Below are 26423 nucleotides of genomic sequence, written 5' to 3' on the forward strand. Positions count from 1 at the left end.
CTCTCCCTCTCTGTTAACTTCATTGCCAGCTCTGACCTGCACCAAACCAACCAACACAACCTGAACTCCTCAACTTTCTCTATGTAACTGTATGTAAACTACTTTATATCCTTTAATAGTGACTTTCTGTGAAGCTGCACTGCTTCTTTACGCTGTAGAATCAAAGGTATAAATCTGTGGATCAGATCTGTAAAACCTGTACAGACTCACTCACTGCCTAGACTAAATGAAGTGTTTGTTTATTCGTGTTGGAGATGAGGTGCAATCAATGTGGCGTTAATTACTGACAGACCAACGCAGAAGCAAACACTAAATATTGTTAGTGTAGCACTTTCTAATCTCTTTTTAATGACAACCACAAAGTACACACACACCAACACACAGATGCAGGGTTTCTCGCACGCACACACATCCAGATACAATCGTCACGTGACGGTCCACAGAGACCATTTAAATCTCTTAAAGTGGCTGTTGTGTTGATTTTTCAATTGTTATGTGTGAGAAATAATGAGCAGCAGTGTTTAATCTCTCCGAGGCCGTGTGTTGGTAATGTGTGTGTGTGTGTGTGTGTGTGTGTGTGTGTGTGTGTGTGTAGCTCATGGAGGTGTTTCTTCTGAAGGTAGGCAGGGTTTAGGATTCGTGCTTCCTTCCCTGACATGAATACAATAAACTCTGATGAGAAAGTCACCACACTGTTTTAAACATGAACTAAAATTAAACGCACTCTTCGACATTCTTTTGCATTGAAACATCCAGCGAACAACAGAAAGGTAACAGACACGCAGAGCCAGGTTTCATGTGGTACTTTCCTGTTTGCCTTTGTTCTGGTGCACGTGCGTGTTGGTCTCGGAGCTTGCTCGCGTGCCCTCATCCCATGGCTCATAAAGTTGAGTTGTATTCCATCACGGGCCGCCCGCACAACAAGCTTTTTCCTTAATTGGTGCTTGAGCTTTAAATTGCTTGTGTTTGCCCACAGCCTAGCACTCTCCCTAAATAGTTATCTGAAAAGTCCCCCTTTTAAAAAAGAAAAATGGTGTCAAAGTTCTGCATTAAGCATATTTTCCTCTCTCGCTGCTCACAGAGTTCCTTTACAAGTGGACATCCCACTCTCTCTCTCTCTCTCTCTCTCTCTCTCTCTCTCTCTCTCTCAGCAATACATTTTATAAAGAACATTCCAGTTAATATTTTTACATAATCCAAAAGTTGGTCTGAGTCAACTTTTGCAGAACTCAACTTTTCAGGAATCTACGTCTTACATAATTAAATTACAAGGCACGAAACGCCACGAGTGAAATGTGTTCTTGTCATCGGGTCAAACGATCCAGCAGTGATGTTGCACCACAGTGAGGATGATACTCGGCTTTGTCTTTCTCTAAAATTACACTGAGCTGTGTAAGTCAAAGCGCCTGAGGGACGGTTCAGTGGACTTGTAATGATGAAGGAGCCATGTTTTCAGACGTGATAAAGCAAAAGTAAAGATGTCTCCGTCTGCACTTCCTCCACCATAACATTGATTCTGGAGGCCGCCATGTGGTTTGACAAATAAGTTACTAGTTTCTGGAAATGTATTTTATCCAGTCAGTATGTTTTGAGAATCCTGTTGTGAGCTTTTCAGTTGTTTTCCTGCAGAGAGTGAACAAGTTTATTTCAGGGTCTTTTTTCCCCCTTTTATGTGTTTTTTTTTATGAAGCCCCCCCCCCAGGCAGTGGTGATAAAAAAAAAATCTGTCTTAAATCTGTTCCCACGGTGAACAAATGCATGTGCATAGTTTGAGAAAGCTGGTGCACTGCTTTATAAACCATGGGAATGGATATCTGTATCCATGAACTATAAACATGGATGTGGTCTCACATCAAGATCACCCTCTGGATCTTGAAGCCCGTCTGTGGTGGTTTCCATATTGAAAATGCTGTATCAAAGTCCATTACTGCCAACCTAGAAACAAGTCAAGAGCTGGAGCTGAGGAGGGCCTTATGCCGCTGACAAACAGTGACAATACGGCCACCTGTCAGTCAGATTAGCCAGGCGCCTCATTACACACAACGCATCCTTCATAGAATCAAAAGAGATCAGTCACAGCCGCATGTCTCAACAAATGAGCTGTTCAGACCTCACTCATGTGTTTGATCCAGGCTGTAAACATGTTACATTCTGGTGTAAAAATAGACTTTTTTGAATGGGTGTGTATGTGATCCCGGGGCTTTTGAAGCTGGCCTCAAGTGGGCACTCGAGGAACTGCAGTTTCGCTTGTGTGCAACTCATCATTCCTGGAATAAACACGCGAGCAGAAAAGAAAGTTCTGGTTTATACTGCCTCTCTCGTTTTAAGGAGTTTAATGTCCCACATCTTGAGCAGGGAGAGAAAAATCATTGAAGTCAATGGGAGCCTGTATGTAGGAGAGACATAAACACAATGTAAACATTTGGTTGTATAGAGCAGGTCTCGTATTGTATGTGCCAGAGGGGATGCTGAGCGCTCTGTATCTGTAGCTCGAGCCCACATATTCCTGCTCCTGTTTTCTGCCTGTGTGCAGAAGAGAGAAAATGGGAACACTTTGTAGTTTTGCTGTTCATACAAAGCAGATAGAACATACTCTGTGTTGTTTCCCTAACCTTATAATTAAACCTCTACATCTCCTCCCTTTGGATTTGGGAGAACCAAATTTGCATAATATTTTCAACATGACTTTCATTTGTGTATATATTGTTTTATCTTTTACTATGATTCATCTTTATAGCTTTTAATTATTTTCAGATTTTTCTAATTTTGATTTTTTTTAGGATTGCTAACCAACCAGTTTTTTTCTCTCTGTGTGTCAGGTAACTCCCCATCTGAAGAGTCAGAGGAGCGCGACAAGGAGCCGAGGACGCTGACCTACCCGGCGTACATCGCCAGCCTGCTGGACACGGGTGCAAAGCGCATGGCAGCCGGCGTCCGTATGGACTGCACCAGCCAGGGCCAGTGTCCGCGCTCCTGCCACCTCTGCCACATGAGCCCCAGAGGATCACAAGGCCGACAGCAGTCTGAGCCCGTCCTGCTGCAGATCACCAAGGCTGCACCTGTCTATGAACTGGTGTCCAACAATGAGACCTACCAGGTGTGTGTGTGTGTGTGTGTGTGTGTGGCATGCATCTTCTTTCATCCTACTGAACTGGATTACTTCACCTGCATGACTAAAGGAAGCATTTACTGACTTAACATTTCCACCAGTTTTCATCAAAGCACCCTGACACGAGAGCCAGCAGCTCATAGTGGGCATTTAGAATGATTGTGTGACCATTAAAACCCAGTCAGTGTACTAACTGGCGCCCAGCAATGACACCCAGCATGTGTTTGTGACAGGCTGAGAGTGAAAAGCCAACATTCCCTTTAATGAAACAGGTTTGATAAAGCTCACAGGTCCCTCATTCAAGTGTCATGGCTTCCTCTGCTGACAGCATGCTGTGCAATTATCATCGGTGTACGCGCCGTGGCTTGTTGTACTCCGTCAATACTGCACATCAATACTGCTCCTACTCCTCTGACAGGATGGAGGGGTCGATACGGAGCTGTCTAACCCTCCTGGTGTTAGAGGCAGACACATGCAGTCTCTGTTATTGACTGAAGGATGCTCGTGCTGGAATATGAAGCAGCTGGTGTTGACAATTCAAAAGAAACGTTTTTCTGTTTGGCTTGAACACACCGAGCATTTTCAACGCCGCTCAAACGGCAAATAATTCTTTTCTGTTTGAGCGGCGTTGAAAAGGCGACTCAAACTGGTTCAAAGGCGAGGCGTTTTTTTTTCTTATTCTTTCAACCTCTACAAATAGACATCTGAGCATTTAAGCAGGAAATCTGTGTCAGTATAAGACTTGTCCTATACTGACGGCAATTTTTAAGCCTTGTAAATATCGGCTAAAACGATTGTATTACTGAGCAGCGATCACTGAGCCGGCCTCGATCCTACAGCCTCACACACTGCAGACCGCCAGTCAGTCAGTGGAAGTCTGTCACATGTGGTACTTTGTCAGCGCTGGTCAGAGACTTATGACCAGAGAACCTGCACATGGCAGACTTTGTTCTCGTGCTCTTTTCAGAACATCAACAGATTTTATAATTAGGGCTTTTGGAGAGACAGAGGATGGAGTCAGAAAGAGAGAGAGAGAGAGAGAATTGAACCCTAACCCATCGTGTTGAAAATACATCTCCTGTGTGCGGGGTGGAGGGACACACTGCTGCAGAAGGAGCTGAGAGAAATGCCACCACATCATCATTTCCCTCTTTCTTTCAACACTACAATGAAGATTTGATCACATTTGTCAAACAAATTGGGTTTTCTGACACGTTGATGATACAGCTAAAATCTAGACAGTGAATCTTTGTCTTCAAAATCTTCAAAGAAACGTTTTGAACGTCTTAGTCGCTCACTGGGATGAAGGACGGCTTTTATGAACTGTCTCGTTAAAAAAAGATTATATGTGTTAGAGCAGACTGGATTTAACCCACTGCTGCAAAAGGTCTTTTGCAGAAATACAGTTAAAATGTAATTTCTGTCCTTCTTGAAACATTTTGGTGAACGTGTTATCAAAATTAAAAGAGCTAACTTGAATTCATGAGCGGTTCATATCGTTGATCTATTTGAGCTGCTCAGATGTCTGGACCGGATTTTAACGTGTTTTAAGTCACAGCTGGAGCTGTCATGGTTTGGTTCTGTGCTTCCTCTTGTTTTAGTTTTCATTCTGTTTGTTTCCTGGTGTTGATTGTTTCTCATGTGTGTTTTAATGTTTCATAGTCTTGTGTTTACTTTAGTCTGTAGTGTGTTTCTCTGTGTCCTCATATGTTGCCTGTTAGTTTATTTCCTGTCTTGTGTTTTAAGTCTAGTCTTTAGTGTTTCCTGTTTTATTTTGTAATATCTTGTTTTGGTGTCAGGTGTCAGTGTTGGGTTTTACTTTGTACTTGTCCTCAGTGTTCTGGTCTTGTGTTCTTTCTTCCTTGTTGATTACCCTGATTAGTCTCACCTGTGTCTAATTACCTCATGTCTATTTAGTCTCTGTCTTTGTGACGCTCTGTGTCAGTTCATTGTTGTTTGTCATGAGTGTCAGTCTGAGTCTGTCGTTTGTTCCCTCTGCTCCCTGGATTTACTTTGTTTGGATTTCTGGGTTTATTATTTCAGTAAATTTTGGTTTTGCCTTTTGTTTGAATAAATCTTTAGTTTTTTCTGCACATGGGTCCTCCTCCCTGTTTTCTGCCCGGAGCTCTGTGATCACTTACATGTCTTTACCCTGATCAGAGAAATTAATATATGAAACTATGGAAAAAGAAAAGATTCATGACACTATATAGGATATTTAACTCTGCAGTTATATGAAGGATCTATTTAACTTTGATTTTATATTGATACATCAGCTTGTTTTGAATAAATTGTAACTGGAACTGCATCAGAATCAAAATGTTATTGACGCTATTGTCCTAATTAACTCGTTTTCTTTTACTTGTGATTTCCTGTTTGTATATTTGTATCCTGGCGTTTCCCTCTGTGTATTTTTCTGTTGGTATTCCTAAGTTTTAGTTTTCAGTGTTTTCCTCAGTTCCCTGTTTCCCTGTTACCTCAGTGTCTGTTTAGTCTCAGGGTGCGTTCGGATTGTCCTTCCTCTCCACTTTCACTAGCATTTTTTCCTTAACCCCAGAAGCAGTTCAGTGACGGCCATGATAAGAGCCGTTCAAATTCTCTTCAAGATAAGGAGAGGTGGCTCAATGCTTCCTTTATAACCTCCTTTAGGAAACACTGATCCTTTACCAAAGGAGGTAAGAAAGTGCCGCCCCACAATTCATTGCGGCCGCAACTCGCACATCCGACCCATATCCGACCGTTCACGAAAACTAAGGATCTGTCAGAGGAGAAATGTGGAGACAATCTGCATATTGATTTGACTTAGAATTAGTTACAACCTTTGTATTTATTTCATTTCTTTTTATTATGTGAAGAAGGTGAACCTTGCTTTTATACATTCTTGTATCATGTTTGTGGAGATGATTTGCTGTTATATGATGATTTAATACGTGAAATTGTAATATGGCTATAAAACCTTGTTTATAAAAAAAGATCTAGGTTAGCACTACAATAATTTACCTTAAACAACTTTAAACTCTTAAACCCAGAGGTAAACTCTGAACAAAGTTTCCTGGTATCTAATAAAGCCTACCTTTTATTTGTATTCACACCACGTGGTTTTTAGGATTATTTCACCAGTAAGAAGGCTCAGGGGAAACATTTTTAGATGAGCTTTTTGTAGTCCATTTTCTGTAAACTGTAGTTCCACCACGGCAGACTCGCATCACTAACCTCCGCTGCCGTCATTTTATTACATCTCCTCGTTGGTCAGATTGTCAAAACATCGCGATCGCCTTTTCCTAAGTCCTTTATGAATTCTCCTAACACCTTTCCTTAACCCCGTGACGTGTTAACAGGGGGAAGGTAAAGTGGATAGTGAAAGACAATCTGAATGCACCCTCAGTGTTTCTTTCCCTCTGGGTCACTTCTGTTGTTTCTCCTTTTGAGTTTTTGTGTCTTCTACCGGACAATGTAAGATTTAGTTTTTGCCCTTTTGATCTTTGCATTAATCAGTATACAGTATATAGTGTCTTCATCTGCAGTTAGGTCCTGTTCCTTGTTTTACATAATCTGACAAATAATATGGGAGCTACAGTAGAACAAGACGGCTCCTCGCAGTATATTAAAATAAATGTATACTACACTTCATTTAGTGTTTTCTTGAATACAACACTGATATTTACAACATACAACATCAACACAACCTCAACCTTTTTTAAGTTCCGGTGCATCTTTTTTAGAAGTAAAAAAACATACAGGAAAAGTTGATGAATGACGTTTTTAAATCATTATTTAAAATGAAAACTCCAACACCAAAGAAAAAGTTAAAATAAGACTTTTCTTTTGTACCTTTTCATGCTTTATATAAAGGTTTCACATTGACTTCCCTCTCTCTCGCTCTCCCTCCGTAGGCTCTTCAGGAGGCGATGATGAGCATGCTGTGGTGTTCCGGGAAAGGTGACGTTATCGATGATTGGTGTCGGTGTGATTCCAGCGCTTTTGGCACAGACGGACTGCCCACCTGCGCCCCGCTCCCCCAGCCGATGTAAGTTACTTAGAAGGAGATTACCTCTCTCCCCAGACGTCACTCTAAAATGGGCTGTGGTGGATACCATTCATCATTCTGCTGGCAAACCTCTAAGTCCTGCTTCACTGGTCTCAAGTAATGTGTCATCAGGATGTATGTGTACCACAACCAGAAACTATTGGCCACGGTGTGTTTCTCCCTCTGTCATGAGATGTCAGAGTGAGGGAGCTGCACACAGGGACGGGTCCAGCAGGAGGGGGTTTGGTGCCATCCCAACTTAACTTCTTACAGACTCGGCTACTGTTGCCCACCCAGACTTGGTCCCTGGGTAGTATCCTGGGTGTATCAAATATAAAGCTGATAAGAACAGATACTGAATTTGAGCTTAGCCAAAAGGCAGAGAAGCAAACTTCATATATGCCATCTGGTGCGGGAAACCTTCAGGTTTGAAAATGTTGTTGGGAACAAGGATGGCAGACTTCTGCAGATGTATGGATCGAAGTCAAAGCAAGCCACGTTATATTTTTCATTGCCTTGCTGAAGTCATGTCGAGGCGGATTTTACCGCCAATAGAATACAATACACGCCTAAATTCCACCAGATGCGTGTTTGGTGTGTCTCCGGCAATCTTGAGCCCTCTTTTAATGGCTGTTGGAGCACGACGCATCAATTATCTGGTGGAAACAGCCAGTCCCTCCAGGATTTCACAGACTTTTTGGGGGATTGCTGCGGCCTAAAATGCTTGAATTCACGGCAGCTTTTCCAATTAATTGCAATGCATGTTGCAATGTTTCTAGCTGTTTTTTGCAAATAAATTGCGGCAGGAAGCGAAAATTGCCAAATAATTGTGATTTATTTTTTTTCTTCATGTCAATCATTTTCTTGCACATTTTGATGTGATCGAGTGATATCTTAACCTGAGCAGAGCGATGTACTTTGTGAGGCAAATTCATCTGTCTCACTCACTGACGTCCTCCCTCTCACACACACAAAAAACACACACAAAGTGACGGAGCAGAGTCAGCTACACAGCGGCACTATGTCAACAAACTGTTGTCATGGAGACAGGACGGACCTGCAGCACTTTTCTTTTCAGCACTCAAGCGCTTCATGCTCACTCTCCTGAGTGCAGATAAACAGGAAGTGAGTTTGGTCCATGGTCACTAAACTTTGGTGACGTATAGCTCGCTGTTTTCGCGGGGGACTGCTCTGATTGGTGAAAGTCACGGAGAAAACTATTTTGATTGTTTTGCAGAAAAGTTGCATTGATTGGACAAAACTGCAAGGTCGCCCAGAAATCGTAGGGATCGGTTTAATTTGCGTGAATTTATGCGATCGCAACATCGCGACTTCCTGGAGGGACTGAACAACAACCCTCAAGATATTAAGTGTAAAAAAAAAACATTTCTTTAATGGAAGAATCTGCGACTATTTGATCCAGTAGATGTCGCCCTTGAGTACCAGCATGAAACCAAAACAACTGGAGCTGCATTGTGCTAATGGTTGTGCTCTTTGGTTTGCTTGTAGCTTCACAATGCATGCACATTTACACAAAATGACCATGATCTAAGAATGGTTCTGTGACATTCTAATAAGCAGTGAGTACAGTATGTTCTTCTTCTCTTCTCTAGTCCCTCAATTAAACGACTTTTACACACAAGGGGCCGTCCATGTAAACACGGTGTAGATACGGTTCAGACAACGTCAGACTCACCTGTACCGCTCAATGTAGACAGTCATGACTCAGAGACACATTGTCACAGGGTAGACTGGATTTCTGCTGTATTTATGTGTAAAATGAGAACACACAAAGATGCAATATGACTGGCAAAGGAAGCTAGAAGTTAGAAAACAAAGGTTTGAAAGCTGGAACATTCAACAACACTGAAAGATACAAAACAACTACTTTACAAAGAGATAAGGAAAACGCTGTGAGAAAAGACGTGAAACAAAGTTAACGGATGAAAAGAGTGAAATGATGATGAAAGCAAAGATGTTAAAGAGTGGGCGGCTGTGGATCAGTGGTGGAGTCAGAGAGAGCTCGAGTCAGCTGCTGTTTGGTCTGTTAGCATGAAAACGTCTCTTCAGATCAGTCAGTCTGTCTCATGTCTGCTGGCACTAGAATAAGTGTCCCACATCAAGGGGATGTATGACATGATTTTCTCTTGACAGAAATGTTTGTCACATTGCACAGTATGTTTTCATTCAGGGAGACGTTTGGTGAAACACGGTGGATAATGTTTGTCGTCAGTTACCGTAGTGACGCCTCTTTGCTCACACCGTCCCTCACTCAGTGTTTTGTTTCTTGCATCTCTGTCGTTTTTGTTGAAAGGCTGAAACTGTCCTACACCCACGAGCCCAGCAGCTCATTGGTCATCTTGGAGTGGAACCACACAGAGCCACCAATCGGCGTGCGGATAGTCGATTACCTCATCAGCCAGGAGAAGGTGACGGAGAGGAGCGACCACTCCAAAGTTGAGACAGGTACGTCAGTGCCCACATCAAGACTTGTTTCCTTTTTTTTTTTTTTTTTTTTGAAAAGGAGGATGTTTATGGAAAACCAGGAATGCCAGTTTAAATCGTGGTCTCTTAAAAAGTGACACTCCAAAAAAATAAAGAAGTCAATATTACAATTTGTTTTCATAGACACAGAGCGTAACCGCCTTAACGCCAAAGGATGTTGTGTTCTGGGATTGGTGTCTCTCTCTGTATTGACTGAACCAGTGAGAGAGCCTGTTGATGTTTTGGATGTGTTGGCTTGTTTGTACGGGCAGCTGTTGGCCAGTGTTCAGTATTTGTGCTGGCTTAAAGCTTAAACCCCCGAATTTGTCAGCACCATGAGGCCACCAAAGCCCAACGTGTTTTATCACATCCACCACCTGGAAGAAATCCTGGTCCAAAAGTGCACCAGGAGGAATGTTGCTCTGATGTCGGAAAGCTCCAACTGCCTCGACAATCAGCGCTTTTCAGATGAGTGTCTTTTAGTTCAGGAAAACAACACAACCCGCTACACTCCACAGGTCCGGTGGAATAGTCCGTTATGGTGAGGATCGGCTCCCAACTGAGTGATACGACCCGTGAGTGTTGAAGCTGTGGTGAGGGCTGAATGCTCTCAATGATAAGGAAAGAAGCTAGGATACACTGGACCGTCCGAACAAATGAACCTGACCCAACATTCCTTGGGCACATTTTAAGGTGATGTACCTTGTGACCACTCACTGAACAACACATTTTTTAGTTGTTGTTTTTATTTCTGCTGAGTCTTTTTATGCCTGTATTTTAGACGTAGGACAGTGGATAGAATCAAGAATCAGAGAGGAATGACATGCTCGACAGGTCGAACCCTGGGCTGCTCGCTCATAGGACGACAGCTACTGTACATGGAGCGTGTCCATCAGTGCCTCTGACATGATCAATGTAGATTTGTGTTCCATCTTCACTGAATTCAACAATAATTATCATTCAAACACAGGATAAACAGGAGGGGGTAACAACCCTGTCAACAAACTTGATGATTCATCCCAACCTCCAATAAAGGAATCGATCAATAATTCCAAAAGTTTTGGGTAAATATTTCTAAATAAACTAGATGAGTGCATGCTAAGATATCTAAGCTATGCTTTTCTATCTGTCAAACCGAGGGGCATCTGTGTGACCGTGCATTCAAACTTCCGACCTTCTCTGTTCAGAGGAAAGACAGACCATTCAGGAGCAGAATCTAAAGTTAGAAGGAGGACATACTGGCTGCTGCACTTCAACATGTCTGATCACAGAGTAAGGGCGGTTAATTATTTATTTCAGAACACTTCTTACTGATCGGACCTTTGAGGTAAACATTATCCATGTGTTCGTTGGGGAAGCCTATCAGCCTGTTAAGTCCTGCCTTACTGATTTCACATCATGCCCTGTCTGTTTGGAGTGTCGTCTCGTTAGTCTGCCATGCTAGCAGGAGCTTCACCTGAGTCTCTGGTGTTTACAGCAGCTAGTTTAGTAGAAGTGTGTTTATCTTTAGCTTAGTGCTTTGTGGGTATAAAATTACCATTCTTGGCAGTGGGCAAAGTTTTCTTTCCAGCACATTCAACTCAGTGTTATGTTTGTGTCTTTTGCCTGTCCATGTCTTTCCCCCATGCTGCTGTGCTGATATTAGCATTAACAAGCTTTCCAAATCAGACGTCAATCAACCTTAATCCCGTGTAGTTGTCTCCAACTTTAAGTAAAGCTTTTAAATGTGTGTGGTTGTGACGATGTAATTAAATGTGGAAATTCATAAGGTACATAAATAGTTACCACAAATATCAGTGGAGTAACATTACTGTACAGTGCAGTGTGGTTATTTGCAGTTCAAAGTGCATCACACATTACTGATTTTGAGACAGAGCCAGCGGAGACTGAACATTGAAGGCTGATCTAAACAGGAGGAAATGAAATGAGATGGCGGGGAGCAAGAAGATTTGACGACATAAACTCGGCAGAGTGGGGCTTCTGGTTCATGTTTAATATGAAGTAAAATGAAATTAAGTTCCGACAGATGAATCCTTCACATGATCCTGTCCTCCACCTTACCTGGACTCTGTGACTGTGTGAGGTAAAAAAAAGAAGTGACTACTGAAGGACCCTGGGAGTATATTTGAGTTGTAGTTTTTAAGGTCTCCACAAGATGGTGTTCACCAGCAATAATAGTAAAGAGGAGCAGAGGTATTTTTGACAGGTTTTAGGTCTCTGACGTCACTGACGTCTGTGCTAGCAGAGGCAGAGTTTTGTTTGGCTATTTTAAACACACTGCGCACACACACACACACACACACACACACACACACACACACTTAACCAGCGCTTTGCAATTTGTCATGCAAGTGATGATGGAGCATCTTTTCTTTGCAAGTGTGTGAGAAGTTTAATGCATTCAGGGACGTTGCTTATTAAGGTATGGTTCCCCCTCATGTTTTCACTAAAAAGGAGGTTATATAAGCAGCCACAGCAGCAGAGTGTTTTTAGCCCTGTCATCCATAACAGAGAACGCTGCTCATTTAGCCGGACCTATAGAAGCTGGCAAAACAGGAGCAGTTTATTTTAGCGGTAATGACCCAATCCATAATGGAGACTGTTACAGTTCCCTGTGAGTGGCCCAAGTTTGTTGTAGCCTAATGAGAGAATAAACTGTATTAGTCACAGCAGAGAGGATCATTCATCAGTGCAGGCGGGAGAGGAAAACAGGTGAGTGTTTTCTTTCTGGCTGCCAGTAAATATGAGCTATAGGTTCTTAAGGAATGGGATTTTCAGCTGCAGACTTTAAAACTATTTCCTCTTATTTATCTCTATGATGAAAACTTTGCTGTGTAAAAACAACAACCTCACTTTGATTAACCATGAGGGAGAAAACGGTTCAGATCTGACCTTTCCCACCCTCTCAAGAGCTCACTGAGTTTAGTCACTTTGCTGCAGGGTACGAACTGCATACTTAACAGTATACACTGCATACTAACTCGACTGTTAGTATGCCTTTAGCTCGTACGAAAGTGCGGGTAATTAGCCTAAATTCTAACTCTGAGCTACGTTGGATAAGCTAGCATCAGGCTGAAATAGTCTGCGCACAAGTTGAATTCAACGACATCATCCATCAGTTCATTAATATTACAGCTATGTAGTCATTTTATTTGACACCACGTGATAGAGTAAGGATACTTATCTTGTAAACTGGCGAGCTCCACCTGTGCATAGTCTTCAGAAATGGCCCATGCATTGATGGGCAGTTCAATATTTGGTGCTCCCATATCACACATGAAGGTTTTGGCAGATCTAGAAAATATTTGAGCATTTCTTGAGTGCACAAAATTGCATCCTATGGTTTTGCAACATACAACATGCTCAATGTGACGTTTTGACTACACCTCAGTTCTTTCACTCAAAAGGTTGGTGGTTAAATCCCAGCTCTTGCAAATCTCACATGTCAGAGTGTCACTAAGCAGGAATCTGAAACCCAAATACAGTAGTTCTGATGGTGACGATGGTCACTTAACAAAACCTCCTATATCATTTGTGTATAAAAGTGTGTGTGTGTGTGTGTAGTGTCAAGGCACATGAAGTTATTTTATAAACATTTCTTAGCCTCACTCCAGTCAGATGTGTAATCTCATCCAAAGTCCTAAACTTCAAGCACAGTAGTGCAAACCAACTTCAGTAATGACATGTGTTGGATGTTTATCTAATAGACATTTGATATAATATGTCCAAAGTTTCTAAAAGCATGATTGGTTATTATTCTCCAGAAACACTTTTTGATATTTTGTTTGAAATTGTCTTTAGGTCCTGACAGAAATGAATAACTCATGTGCTCTGAAAAAGGAACAAAGAGTCTGTAGCTGTTGTTAGAAAGTAAAAGTAGAAAGTTGCTTCTGGAGCAACGGCGCGCGTGCATGTAAGTGAGGGGCGTGGCTTTAGAGGGAGCCAGGAGGGGAGGGGGTGGGTGTAGACGGAGCACTGAGGGAATGCTACTTACAAACTAATGCTGGCTTACAAAAATGACCAACCTGCCTTTAAGTGATTGGCTTTTATTATTGTACCTGAATTTTGAGTTTGCAAGATGTACTGAAACACCACTCGAGCTTTAACACTTTTTTCTTTTTATAGAAGAAAATAAATATTTTATAGTTATGCAGCATATACTGTAGTATCACTGCTTGGAGCCTGCACTGACTTTCTGTCCGTATCCCCACAATGTAGCATACATGTACATTATGGTTATTTAATAAATCCAAATGAATGTACATCTACGGCATCAGCGTCTTACAACAATTCTCAGGGACAAGTTTTTTTTGTCCTTTTTCTGCCTTCATTATAGAGACATGACAGTGAGCAGAGTTGTAAATCAGGGACAGAGAGAGTGGGTAATGACACGCCGAGAATGAGCCCGAGGTTAAATTCAAACCCGAGCATCCGCCGAGAGGACCGCTATCCTCCGCACACAAAAAGGAGCAACCTGCAGGAAGCTTACACTGAGCCCTTGTAGTCTACATTTACCAGATTTTCAAACCTAAATAACTGTTACCAAAGGACAAATTAGCACTTTCCAGGGATGGTTAACCAGCTTTACCTTAATGAAACTCATAATTTGGCCGCTGTTTTAGATGGAACTTGTAATTGTGCCGCCAGTGACCTCTGTCCTTATGTAAACACACTGCAGGAGGACGAGTCTTTGGAGCTTTCATAACAAATACCACCTTTAAGTTTCTGAATGTTGGCACATTATTTCTCTGTGACCTTTTAACTGTGTGTGTGTGTGTGTGCGTGTGTGTGTGTGTGAGCTCCCACTACCACTGTGTGCCATAAACTTGAAAAGAAAAGTTTGTCCCGTCCTCTAATCTGTGCTGTCAGAGAGATAAACACAGACGAAGACTACGGCTAAGTATGCAGCGTGACTTTCTGTGGTGGAGAAAACATCTCCAGGCTGTCATGCGTTAATTCAATGTTTACTTCCACTCAGAGTTCCAACAAACTTCTTATCTGGCCACCAAGTCAATCTTTCCGCCATCAGAATATGTTCTACTTTAGCAAAACATCAATGTTTACAGATTTTGGAAAGAGTTAATCATGATTAACGTATTGAATGAAAAAACACAATAAACAGGAACATCTGCAGTCTTAAGTGCACGGTAAGTAATCAGTGCAGAAATAACCTGCTGATGTCACAGTTGTTATCTGTACAGTAAGTGGTAGCACAGACATGTGGTGAGGAGTTATTCCGATCAGATACACAGAACTTCAGCAAATGGGATCGCATCTGTCACGATGCTCTCACTACCAAAGAAGTCACAGCGATGTTTGTTTTTAAAGTGTGCTGGGCAGAACACACAAACTGTGGCACAGGAATATTCCTCTCGTGAATTGTTCATGGCACGCTGAGCTTTTTGAGTTTACAGATTCTGTTTTCACCATGGCTTGTTGCCATGGTGTCACTTCAGACATCCCTCATGAACTTGTGGAGGGAGCTTTGTCACATGAGGAAATAGCTGAACTTTCCTTCAGCTCCTCTTAGCACTACACTAGCAGTGTTATCTTAATTTCCCAACATCTCGCTCGCTGATTCCAGTTGTCGAAATGATGGGAAAGATCATATGTTTTATTCTTACTGTTGAATATCACTGTGGTCCATGCATTGATCGCCTTAAAACTAATTCACAGACGCATCACCAATCTGAATCCGTCCATACAAACTGAAGCAGAGGGATGCATGTGTCAGACTTTACTTTGAGTGCTTTGACATTCATTTGGTTTATTTTCTGACTCTTCTTCTGATGTTTGAGTAGTTCATCAAATTGAATAGTCAATTTTAATATCAAATACAAACATCCATGCCAACCTGGGGGAGAAAATAAGTGACTGGAATTCAAACATCTTGGAGGCCATCAGGCTGTCTGAAGCAGTTTGCTCCAGCAAAGGGCCCTAAAAGCATTGATTGACCTTTTGACCTCAGTAATTCCAGACAGAAATGTTGTGGCAAATGCAACTGTGGCACGAAAGATGCAAACTTTGTATTTTTTTTTTTTAAAGATATTTTTCAGGGCATTTCTGTTAGATCTCCCAACATTTTCTGTCTCTCTTCAGTTTTTCGGAGAGCGTGTGAGATGACAGACGATAGAGACTACACTCTGCAGACTATACTCGTATGGACGGCTCCGCTCACTGCAGACAGCAGCCGTCTCTTTCAGTGGGAAGCTACAGGGTCGCAACACATACCTGCTACTCTCCAAGCTTTATATCTTTCCTTGCATCTATTCAATATCTCCATATTTGCTGTGTGAATCTCAGTTTCAAGTTGTAGTCATTGAACATGGTGCTTTTGTATTGACAGTGGACAAACATGTGGGGTTTGTATTGACAAGCTCTTGGCTCAATTCAATACACTCACAGGCTCAACAATAAAAGAGCTCCCTGATACAGGGGGCCGGTTGGAGAGAGACAGCTTTAGACTTGGACTGTTGAGATTGACATCCAAACATTTCTCCTCAAGGGAAATACATAAAACACTGAGAGCTAGACGTATAACATTTATTCTGTGACTTTAAAAGAGAGGACTGACTAAATTATTCACCCGGAAAAGGTAAACCTCTTCACCTCCTTTACGTCTGCCGGAGGCCGCTAAGATAACGTCAGATGATTGTAATCCATAACTTCTGGGTCTTGAAGGTGTCAAATCTGGAGGCTGCTAAATCGTCTCACGAAGCTGAAATATCACTGAGTGAGTAGTATCCAGCTCTGGTTGGGTTCTGGATCAAAGAAAATATGAAAAAGAAATGAACCTAATGAAAGAAAGTTTGATCTGAGCTTCCCACCTAAGTTGCGCGTCTTTATCAGATGATTGATTACTGAGCAGAACCACACAGATGTGAAAATACAGACGAGGGTTGCTTGGGCATGGATGTTGTGTTGATTTATGGGAGAGGGTTGAAGAAAGGGGGAGGGAAAGACCACCATGGAGAGGAGAGACGAGAGGGAAAGATGAGAAGGAAACAGAAAGACAGGAGCGAGGTAGAAAAAGATGGAAAGATTTGGAGAGGCAAATGTGCAGTTTGGTTTTGATTTCAGCTGTCAGTCTTGTGTCATTTCAAAGAATCAGTCTTGCCCCCCCCCCCCCCCCCCCCCCCCACTTTACTTTTTCTGCACCTCCTCCCTCATCTTTCCTCCCATCTCATGTTCCTCCTCTCCATCATGTTTCCCCCCCTTAAATTCTTATCTTTTGTTTTTTTTTTTCACATTTTTCGAAGACCCCCCCCCCACTCCCCTTTCCCCTTGTCTAGTTTGCCCTTTCTCTGGACTCCTCTCTTCTCTTTCCTTCTTCCCTTCGTTCTCTTTATCTTTCTGTTCATGCCTTCAGCAACTGTATTTTTTTTTTTGTCTCTCTTCATCCATCGATTTGAATGTTTGTCACACGGTGATCCATCCAACTGAACTGAAATGGTCAGACACAAATGCCTCGAGGAATATGTTCACAAAACGTTCACTAACTTAAGGAGAAATGGATGTATGGTTTGGTGGTCCAAGATCAATCAGTGGTTGAGGCCATGATAAGAAATGAATGCTGTAATTTTGACCCAAAAGTTGAAAGGCCCCCTTCCTGTAATGGGAGAAGTTAATGAATCTGCATATAGAATTTAAAACTTTGATTGGAAACTAAAATTTGAAATTGGATATAAACTGTGAATAATAATAGTAGTATATAACGATGTGATGAAAATGAAATGTTCTTTTATTTTCCAATTAAGACTTAATTGGAAACAAATATGAGCCTATATGTTAATTCCAGTCCATCAATGTGGACCCTGGGTAGTCAGTCCCACTTCCCCACAACAAGACGCTTTTATTTATCTCTCCCTGATGTTTGACTATCCAACTCTAAACTCTCAAAAAAAGTCTTTAAATGTTGGAAATGCAGGATGACAAAAATTATTAATCTTTAATAGTTCTCTTATTTTTTTCCTGCAACGTTATCCAATTATACAAAATCCATACAAAAGAGGAGCAGGGAAGTATCTATACAAGGACAATGAATTATATTTTAACAAGTTGTCATCAAAACCATGTGTACCTGTTCTCAGACTCTGATTGATGCTACTATCATATCTGAACTTATGATGTCTTCTAAGAGTTTAATCCCCTGGGTGGCTGAGGTTGTTAATTCCAGCAGGACAGTCGAAAAAGAACATCCTTTTTACGGAAAGATCAGACACGACCGATCATCTGTGCATGAAACCAAAAAAAGACAAACAAAAAAAAAAAGTCTGGGCTTTTACTTTCTCTGAATGATCATCAGAAACAGATGTTGGAAAATCTCACTTGCTACAAAACATCCTTAAAGCTGTGTTGTTTAAACACAGACCCTATACTTGTTGACAGCTGCACAGTTGCATTTGTGTTTTTTTCTATTTCCTGTCTGTGGTTATGTAATGTTAGAGAAATCTTCATACATTTAGCTAATGATTATAGTGTCCAGGACTTGTCTAGATCTTGACAACAGCTTGTTTGTGCAGCAATCTCCCTCTTAACAAGCTTCAGGCACACAAGGTGAGATCATAGTCAGCGCACACATACATGCATGAATATGCACGGCCCCCTCCACATAGGAAGTCTGCTTTAAGTCAAGGCACCACTTGACTTGATCAGTCACATTGTGAAAACAAACATCCCCTGGGCTGTAAGCAATCCCATGATGTAACAGCTTTGATCACCTAGCGCGGGCAAGGTTTGCTCAAGGGTCAGTGGTACAAGGATTGCAATCAATAAACGCATTACTCACCTATCTACATCACACACACACAGACGTATGTAGACGCAGACGGCGGGGCTAACGTGCGTGTCTAATCCAAAACCAAAACCAGCCGTAGCTTCCTTTTAGCTCCAGTCACTTCCTCTGAACTGCCACTGCTTGACCTTCCCACCTGCTTTCTCTTTACAGCACTGAACAGTGTCTTCTTGAGCTGAAAAATTTGCTTCCTTCTGTAGCTAGGTAAAAAGAAAACACTTCTCACTACCCAGTACACTATCCACTCACGGGCGAAATGTATCCCTTACCAGCTCTCAATCACTTTTACATGCTCTTCAACCAACCATGGGGTGTCATTTATTGAAGAGGACATACAGTATTATCCCCCTCTTCCACCTTTTCAGTCCCCTGTGGTCTAAGTGATCTGTCTGTGCTTTGGTCCAAATAGAGAAAACATAGAAACCAGCTTTCTCAGGACGCTCCGTTTTGATGTGTGTGTCTTTTTAAATGCAACGACCTCCCGAGTTTTTTCCCTGTAGACATCACTACTCTGTAGAGAGAATTAAAATGGGGGACCTGTGCAAAAGTTTTACCCTAGGCTGGAGGTGGAGTCCATGGGTGGAGATACCAGTAGAGAGGAGGGGATTTCTTTTTACCAGAATCCAACTTGTGATGTCACAAACTGAGGAAAATGCTTTGTTTCAAATTGCTCAGTGTGGAAAGACTCATGTAGGCCACAAACAAAGGACTGGGTGGATTCATTTAAAATTTTGTGGGTTGATAGACACTCAGGTTACCCATATTTACGTTTACCTTGTAAAAGAGGATTTTTCATAATATGTCCCCTTTAATGCGTTAAATAAAGCATGGAATTGATGTCATTTTTAGTGAAAAGTTTTTGATCTGTAACGAGGCTTCTCAAACTTTGCCCCAATATAAGATTCTGGCGTTGTTCAAGTTTAGATGACTTTAAAAACTTGTTGGGGAGGATCTTGAGGAAGAGAACTAATTGGGACATCACAGCTACTTGAACTTGCTGTATTAATACGATGCTTTATGTATGCTGGCTCATAACAATGAGTTTTCGATGCTGAGGGAATGCACCAAGAAGGAAAATAAAATGTCACTGTGTTGGTCTTTTTGAAGTTTTCCATGTCATGAAGCCTATGGTGCATTCACCTTAAACTATTAGGTCTGTTTGAAATGAACTCTGGTTTGTTTGGATTGGGGTGTGAATGCTTAAATGAACTCTGGTGCAGACCCGAGAACTGAACTCTTGTCTGTTTAAAATGGGGGTCTCGTTTGCTTCCTTGTGCACCAGTGTTTGGTTGGCCGTAGATTTCTGCTGCCAGTGAGGGGGCATTTATAATAATAATTAATTACTATAATAAAAAAAGAGCTAGAAACATAAGTAAATAAAAGGAAATCAAGGGTCGAGTCGATAAAAGAGAAGTTCACCTTCATGTTAGGTGATGGTGTTTATGTTGGCATTTAATGGTTGAGGCCCCCTAAGTCTTTTTCAGGCGTGCTTCAAGGGAGAAACATATTTTACATTCATGGGCTTTAGAGTATACTGATTCCTCTGGCACATTTAATTTGACATCATTCATGAGGCGCTTTGGACTGTGGGTGTGCATATGAGGCTGGTCCATGTGCACACATTTCCAGGTGCATTGTGATTTACACAGAGAACATTGGGTGCATCTTTAGAAAGGATTCTGGATGACCTGGATGACCTCCCTCTAGTTGCAATTTGAACACCAGTATTTTGTGATTACCATGCCTTTAAACACAAACACATGCTGTTAATGAACTGTTATGTCATTGTTCCCTGTTTTCTCAGAGATAACGGCTCTTATCAGTGTGGTTTAAAGAAAACAAGAAACTGTCAATGGATGGCCTTTGTTCAAGAGACCAAGTCTGTTGTATGCCTGTGTGAAACAAAACGTCCTTTTTAACGTTGATTGGAATGCTGATTCAGTCGTCCATACAAATACTCAATCTTCTCTTTTCTTCATTCAACTGTTGCTCAGTATTTATCAGCTCCAACTGTACAAGATACGCTCAGTGATGATGGACACACTGACCCACAAGTATGTAGTTTTCCAAACAGTGTAGGCTGTACTGTGAAGCTACACCGTAGAGTCGACAACAATGTACAAACCACATTTTAGTATTTGATGTTTTAGTGTGAGAGCATTGGGAATACTTCTTCAGGGAGCTGCTGTTTTTAATGTGTTTGCATCAGAAGCTGTTTCATCATCCCTAAAAGAGCTTAATTGATATGTCTGCTGGAAGATAGACATTGCACCAACTTCCAGGTAAATATTCTACTTCGTTAACTTTCAAGACTTCCGGGTTGGAATACATTTATCCTGTGGCAGCTACTCACTTCACAACCCAGAGGTGGCAGTCCACCTCTTCACAAAGTACCACGGCCTCAGGCCTGAACGTGCCAACCCTCCCAATGGTCTGTACGGCCTGATCATCAAGTTTCTACCAAAGCAGAACATGAGGATTCTCTGAGCAGAAACCCAGCTCACTCCTCCTGCACGTTGAGCCTGATTAGAGATAGCAGCTTCCCCAATCATCAGATCCAGCTCTCTATAGGTGGTCATCAGTTGACAGCTCTGCATTTCTCTTTCCTCAAGTGTCCAAGAAAGACTTCAGATCTGGAGTTATGGCTGCAAAGTTCATCATCCATCATTGGCCTGCCATTTTTCTTCCACGTACACTTGAAGTCTCCCATGGTTAATCCTTGAGATGTCCATTTAATAACTGAAAAATCCCCGTCATTCCATGACTCAGCATTTTTGCCAACATTAACTGTGATGTCTCCCTATGAAGTCTCAGACTGGATCCATCCAGGTAACTCATCTAAGGCATCCACAGAGGCTGCTTTCTTTTAGGATCTGTCCAATATGAAGAGTGAGAGCTGATTAACAGGCATACATGGAGACGATCCTCTCATACGTAAGAGAAATAATCATTACATTATGACGCCAGGGTCTACACAGTGTCTTCATTATCTATCTATCTATTATCCTTAGTGCATTGTAGTTATTTATTTTAGAAAAAAAACAAAAAGAAAATTCAGTCTTATCATACCATTGGTCATTGATACATTTTCAGGACCTTCCTGAATGACCTCCTTGTATCTTCTTTTAGCTCATCATCAGATGACGTGGCATCTCCATGACACGCTATCACAGCGGATTTAAGAAGAGATCGGGAACACTTTAAAAAAACAACAACTGGAGACTGCAGGATTGAAGAGTAATGTACTTTATTCAATGTTTGTTCATAGGCTGCATGTATATCTCACCTTTTTAGCATTTTGAGCATTTATAGTGTTTTACACAACTTTATCCAACGTCAGCCTTTTACGTCCTTGTGAGTAACCCAGCCAAGGCTTCCAAAAGTACGCTTAAAATTGCTCATGCTGTTACTCCAGCAGGGTGTGAATGTGTTTTTATATAGACATTCACAACTACAACATTTTAGTTTCATGTTTGAAATGGCATTATCTTGCATTTCAAAACAGTAATTGTATGTTTTTATTTTGTATGTTTTTACTATGTAAAGAAAAGGGGACTTTACTTCCTGTTAAAAGCAGGTTGAAACTTAAGACAATAATATAACCATTTATATAACCATGCAAAAAGGAAGAATGGCCGAGTTTAGGGAGGTTTTACCTCTATAATGACATCAAAGTATTGGATATTTTACAGCTGGGTTCTTTGTCTGTTTCTTATTTCTACAATGTGTAGATAATAATTGCTTCATGATTCATTCAAATAGTTTCATACGGAAAGGTTCCTTATTATGCTTATTCTTGAGGCCAATCTGTGCTCAGTACCTTCACATAACTCTTAACCAATGAGCCAAAGGTGCTTTATTCCACACCAAAAACAATCAAATCGAATGTTATGGCTACAAACCCTGCACAGAAACTGTAAATGTTTAAGGCCTCTTTTATATTCATTTACTTTTAATGATTCCATCGTTTTTTGAAAGGGATTAAAAGTCTACGCTGCACCATAAAAGGCAGGTCGTTTGATTTGATAATGGAAAGGCTAAAGTTTAATACATGATGCTGTATGAGGTCATGCTATTTTATCTTACCTGCTGTTAAAGATTCAAGAATATAATCAGTCACCCAAAACTGTATTATTTCTATTGGTTTGTTTCCACTGAAGATTTAGGAGCTCAGTGTCTCCCCGAGGTGGGAAAAACAACGCGTCATCTCGGAGGAATGCTCTCCTCTCACTGTTTCGCTCTGTCTGCTACGCATCCGGATGAAGGGGTGACCTAATACACACATTGACAGACACACACATGCACTCTTTCTGCTTCTATCTCTTCTCTGCTTATTGACTCAGACTGTCTCAGATTAAGTTCCTTTAAGTCCTGGAATCACAATGACGGACAGTTGATGGGACTAATATTGTTTGAAAAAAGTACTAATCAGGACGTTTATATTTACATTTTACACTTAAATACAGAAAAATCAAGTAAAAGCCCAGGCAATGTCTCTGTGAGTCATGACTGTCTACAGTGAGTGAGGAGCGTGAGTCCCACTGGCTGTGTTGTTTTCAGAGCCGAGTGCACATCATGTTTACAAGGACGGGACAGCTGACTCCTCTCCTTATGTATTAAAGCTCTTTTAGTCAGTGACTCGAGAAAAAAAGAAGGAAAATAAAGTTACTGCTTATTTGGATGTCATTTAAGCGTTTGTAGATCGCGGTCATTCTGTGTTAGTTTAAATGCAATGTGAAGCTCGGAGTTAACTAAAGTGTGCTAACATTAGCCCGATACCACAACAGTGTAGGACACAGGCACTTGCAGCCGAGTCTGTTGCTTCTGCCAGATTCCTTTTTGCGAATGTGAGTGGAGGGGTTTGTAGTATTGTCGCTGGAGAGTGGAGGCTTCAGTGTGGCGGAGGTGTCACCAAACACTTTGTTTTGGCTTCATGCTGATGCTCAACTTCGCCATCTTCTGGATCAAAAAGTTGAACGTTCTTCTTTTAAGAGACAAGTCTTTTTTTTTTTAACAAAAATTTGCTCCTATTTTAATTGATTTCCTTTTTTGCCATGTCGCCCTGGCAACTGATCATGGTTTTAATGAGAAACATTTCAGTAATAACATGACTTAAAAATACTCTCTGATTCACTTCCAGACCTGTTTATATCATTTTCCCAGCACCGTCTACTAAAAAATTACATTTTATACGACTCATTTGCAAAATGATTATGTTTGGAGGGAAACGTCATGACAACCAACTAAAGTTTTCTATCAACATAACGAGGAAATGTTGTTGATTAACGAATATAAAGTTGACTGAGCTTATCAATGAAACATCTAACGTCCTACTTTTCCCACCAGAGAGGAAATCATGAAGTGTATTATCTACTTGTGGTGACTTTCAAATTAGTGTTTTTTTTATTATTATTACTATGTAAAGGAAAAAATCTTCACTATATTTCAAACAAAATACTTTTGACTCTTAAAGGACCAATATGTAAGCTATCATTTAAATGACCAGACATGAAGGAAACGTGCTATGTTGAAGTGCTGGCTGCTCTGTCAACAGTGCAGCACTGTGAGTGCTCTGATTCTGGTCCTGAATGGTTTGTTTTTGTTTGGACCAGAGAAGGTAGTCAGATTTAAGGCCCCCAGACTCATGAAAAACCAACAGTTGGTGTAGTGATGGAAGCGGGCAAGAGAGCTGGTTCAGGTAGAAGTGATTGTACCAGATCTAAAGAGCCTCAACATTGCTACAGTCATAAGATCCAGAAGTAAAAACGTGATAGGATCAATATTGGAGATGTTTTTTCCTCTTACAAACGGAGAGAGTTTAAAACGCAGAAAGGTTTACAGACAGATGCAGAGCTGGCTAAACACTGAAGCTTCATGACATGGCAACCCGACATGAGCATCTACTCTCCAATGTTTTCAATTTTAACTGAAGTACCCATTTAAACGATGGATGTCAGAGTTATAAATTACTCCTTAAAGGCCAAGAGAGCTCAGGTGTCTTATCTATTATCCACCAGACAGTTGTTATGCTCAATCCCCAGTGTGCAGGTCGTGAGGAAAAAAACAAGCAAACTTAAACCCCAAAGTGTGTTTTTCTTTAAATGAGATGTTGCCACAGGTCGCACGTTTCAGACTTGAGGAAGCAGAGACGGAGGGTTGTGAGTGGGAAAGATTTTGTGTTTTTACTCGTCTCCTGTCGTCTTTAAATGCCTTTTAAACATCAGTCCTGGTGATGTCAGAATTTGCATTTTCACAGAACAAAATGCCAAGAAAACAAAGAGTGAGTTGAGCATGTGAGTTGCCCGCAAAAAGAAAAGTTCAATTGATGACGAGTGTGAGAAAAAGACCCATTAAGCGAAAGGGACCGATCAAAAACGGGAAAATGGAAGTCCAAAACTTGACCTTGCCCACGTAAATCGAAATGAAAAGTAAGAACCACTGATATGTGCACACGCATATTCTGTTTTCATGTTTCTTTACAAGAATTGACAGATGTGCAGCCTCTCCCCTTCCCCATCACCGCTCGTGTGTTATTGACCTCTTTTGTCTAAGGTGTTTCATTTTTCATTGACGTAATTGGCTAAATTTACGGTTGGCGTGCAAAGCTCTCTCACGGCAACTGCTCTCAATTTGTTCCGACGCACATCCATCAAATTATACAACCATTTATCGCCCCTTTTGAAGATGCCTTTTCGATGAATTACTCTGCCGTGACGCAAATGGCAGCTCGACAACACTTATCAAACACAATTTTCGGAGAAAGAACCGATTAGAGGGCTGTTCCTCCTTCTCTTACACTCAGCTCAACACGTTTTCTTTTTAAATGACACCTTCAGGCCCTCCTACCCTTATCCTCAACTTTCTTATCTCTCCCCTCCATTCAAAAGCTACATGAATGGGATGTTAAGTTCAAATTAAAAAACAATCCCCTCTCTGTGTGGTTGATCATCACGGTCTGGTTGTGTTTTTGAGCAACACCAAAGTGCCAAGAAACAACAGTGAAGTGTTTGTCGACTATCAGTTCCTGTTGTGTTGCTGCTTTATGTACCTTCAACCCGCTGGAAAGGTAGACAACCAAGTCCAGATGTTATCACTCAAGACTTTCTCTGCCAACTGTGTGTACGTTTGTGAGTGTTTAACTGTCAATTACGGCTAAGGAAGCTGTCTGCTTTAACAGAAGGGGATGAGTTGCCAGGCAGCTGGGAGTGAAACCTGAAGGAGAAAGCCAAAGTGTTTACCTTAGTATGTTTACAGCCTCTGTGTGTGTGTGTGTGTGTGTGTGTGTGTGTGTGTGTGTGTGTGTGTGTGTCCACGCTGGTGCTGCACTGTAAACTTCCCATTACCTCGCCCCCCCCTCCGTCTTTGCCCCCCTCCTCTCGGTTCATCGAGTTCATGATGTGTGCCGCTCTAAAGCTGACTTCTGTTTTAGTGCATGACTGCGTTCACTTTGAAACAAAGTGCTGTCCTAGCATATGAAATAAACAGACTAAGCTTAGGCTGCATTCACCTTTATTTTAACATTAACCATAAAACTCTTCATTGCAGGACTTTGGCATACACAAACTGATTAAACTGATAAATGGGAGTTTTCTTAACCCTTTCACGCCTATTGTCGTGAATTTGCATCAAACTGCTTCTGCTCCAAATGCAGCCAAAATAGCATCAGTATTCCTCCACTGCCGGTTGATGCACTTTCAATACAGACCTAAGAAACTTTAGCAAGCATTAGCAGTCAGAGACAGAACAACATCCGTTTGATGTGCTATGTGCTATTTTTATGTAATATCTATTTTTTGTGCTATTTTCAAATAAACTTTCTTATAGAAAGATGCTAAACTTAATTTAGCATCTACTTGAAAGCAGAAACACTTTTTTCAAACAAAGGAGTTAAAGCTGTTTGAAAAGTGGTTAAGACCCACCTCAGCTTAACTTCTTTTTGCCTTGTACGAGGACCGAAGGACCTTTTACTTGGCTTAAAGTTATTTCAATTTGTTGACTGCAGTCTGTGA

General features: G+C 41.3%; 1 protein-coding gene across 11 annotated transcripts in view; it reads left to right on the plus strand.

Annotated features, from left to right (window-relative positions):
* astn1 (astrotactin 1) overlaps positions 1 to 26423 on the plus strand; it is a 393364-nt gene that overhangs the window by 337023 nt on the left and 29918 nt on the right. For all 11 annotated transcript variants that reach the window (XM_079347778.1, XM_079347781.1, XM_079347782.1 and 8 more), the window contains 3 exons: positions 2820 to 3097; positions 7003 to 7136; positions 9451 to 9602. In XM_079347778.1, coding sequence (XP_079203904.1) covers positions 2820 to 3097; positions 7003 to 7136; positions 9451 to 9602 — 564 coding nt within the window. The remainder of the gene's footprint in view (positions 1 to 2819; positions 3098 to 7002; positions 7137 to 9450; positions 9603 to 26423) is intronic.

The sequence above is a fragment of the Symphodus melops genome, assembly GCF_947650265.1.
Source record: "Symphodus melops genome assembly, chromosome: 7".
In the NCBI taxonomy this organism is placed as follows: Eukaryota; Metazoa; Chordata; class Actinopteri; order Labriformes; family Labridae; genus Symphodus; species Symphodus melops.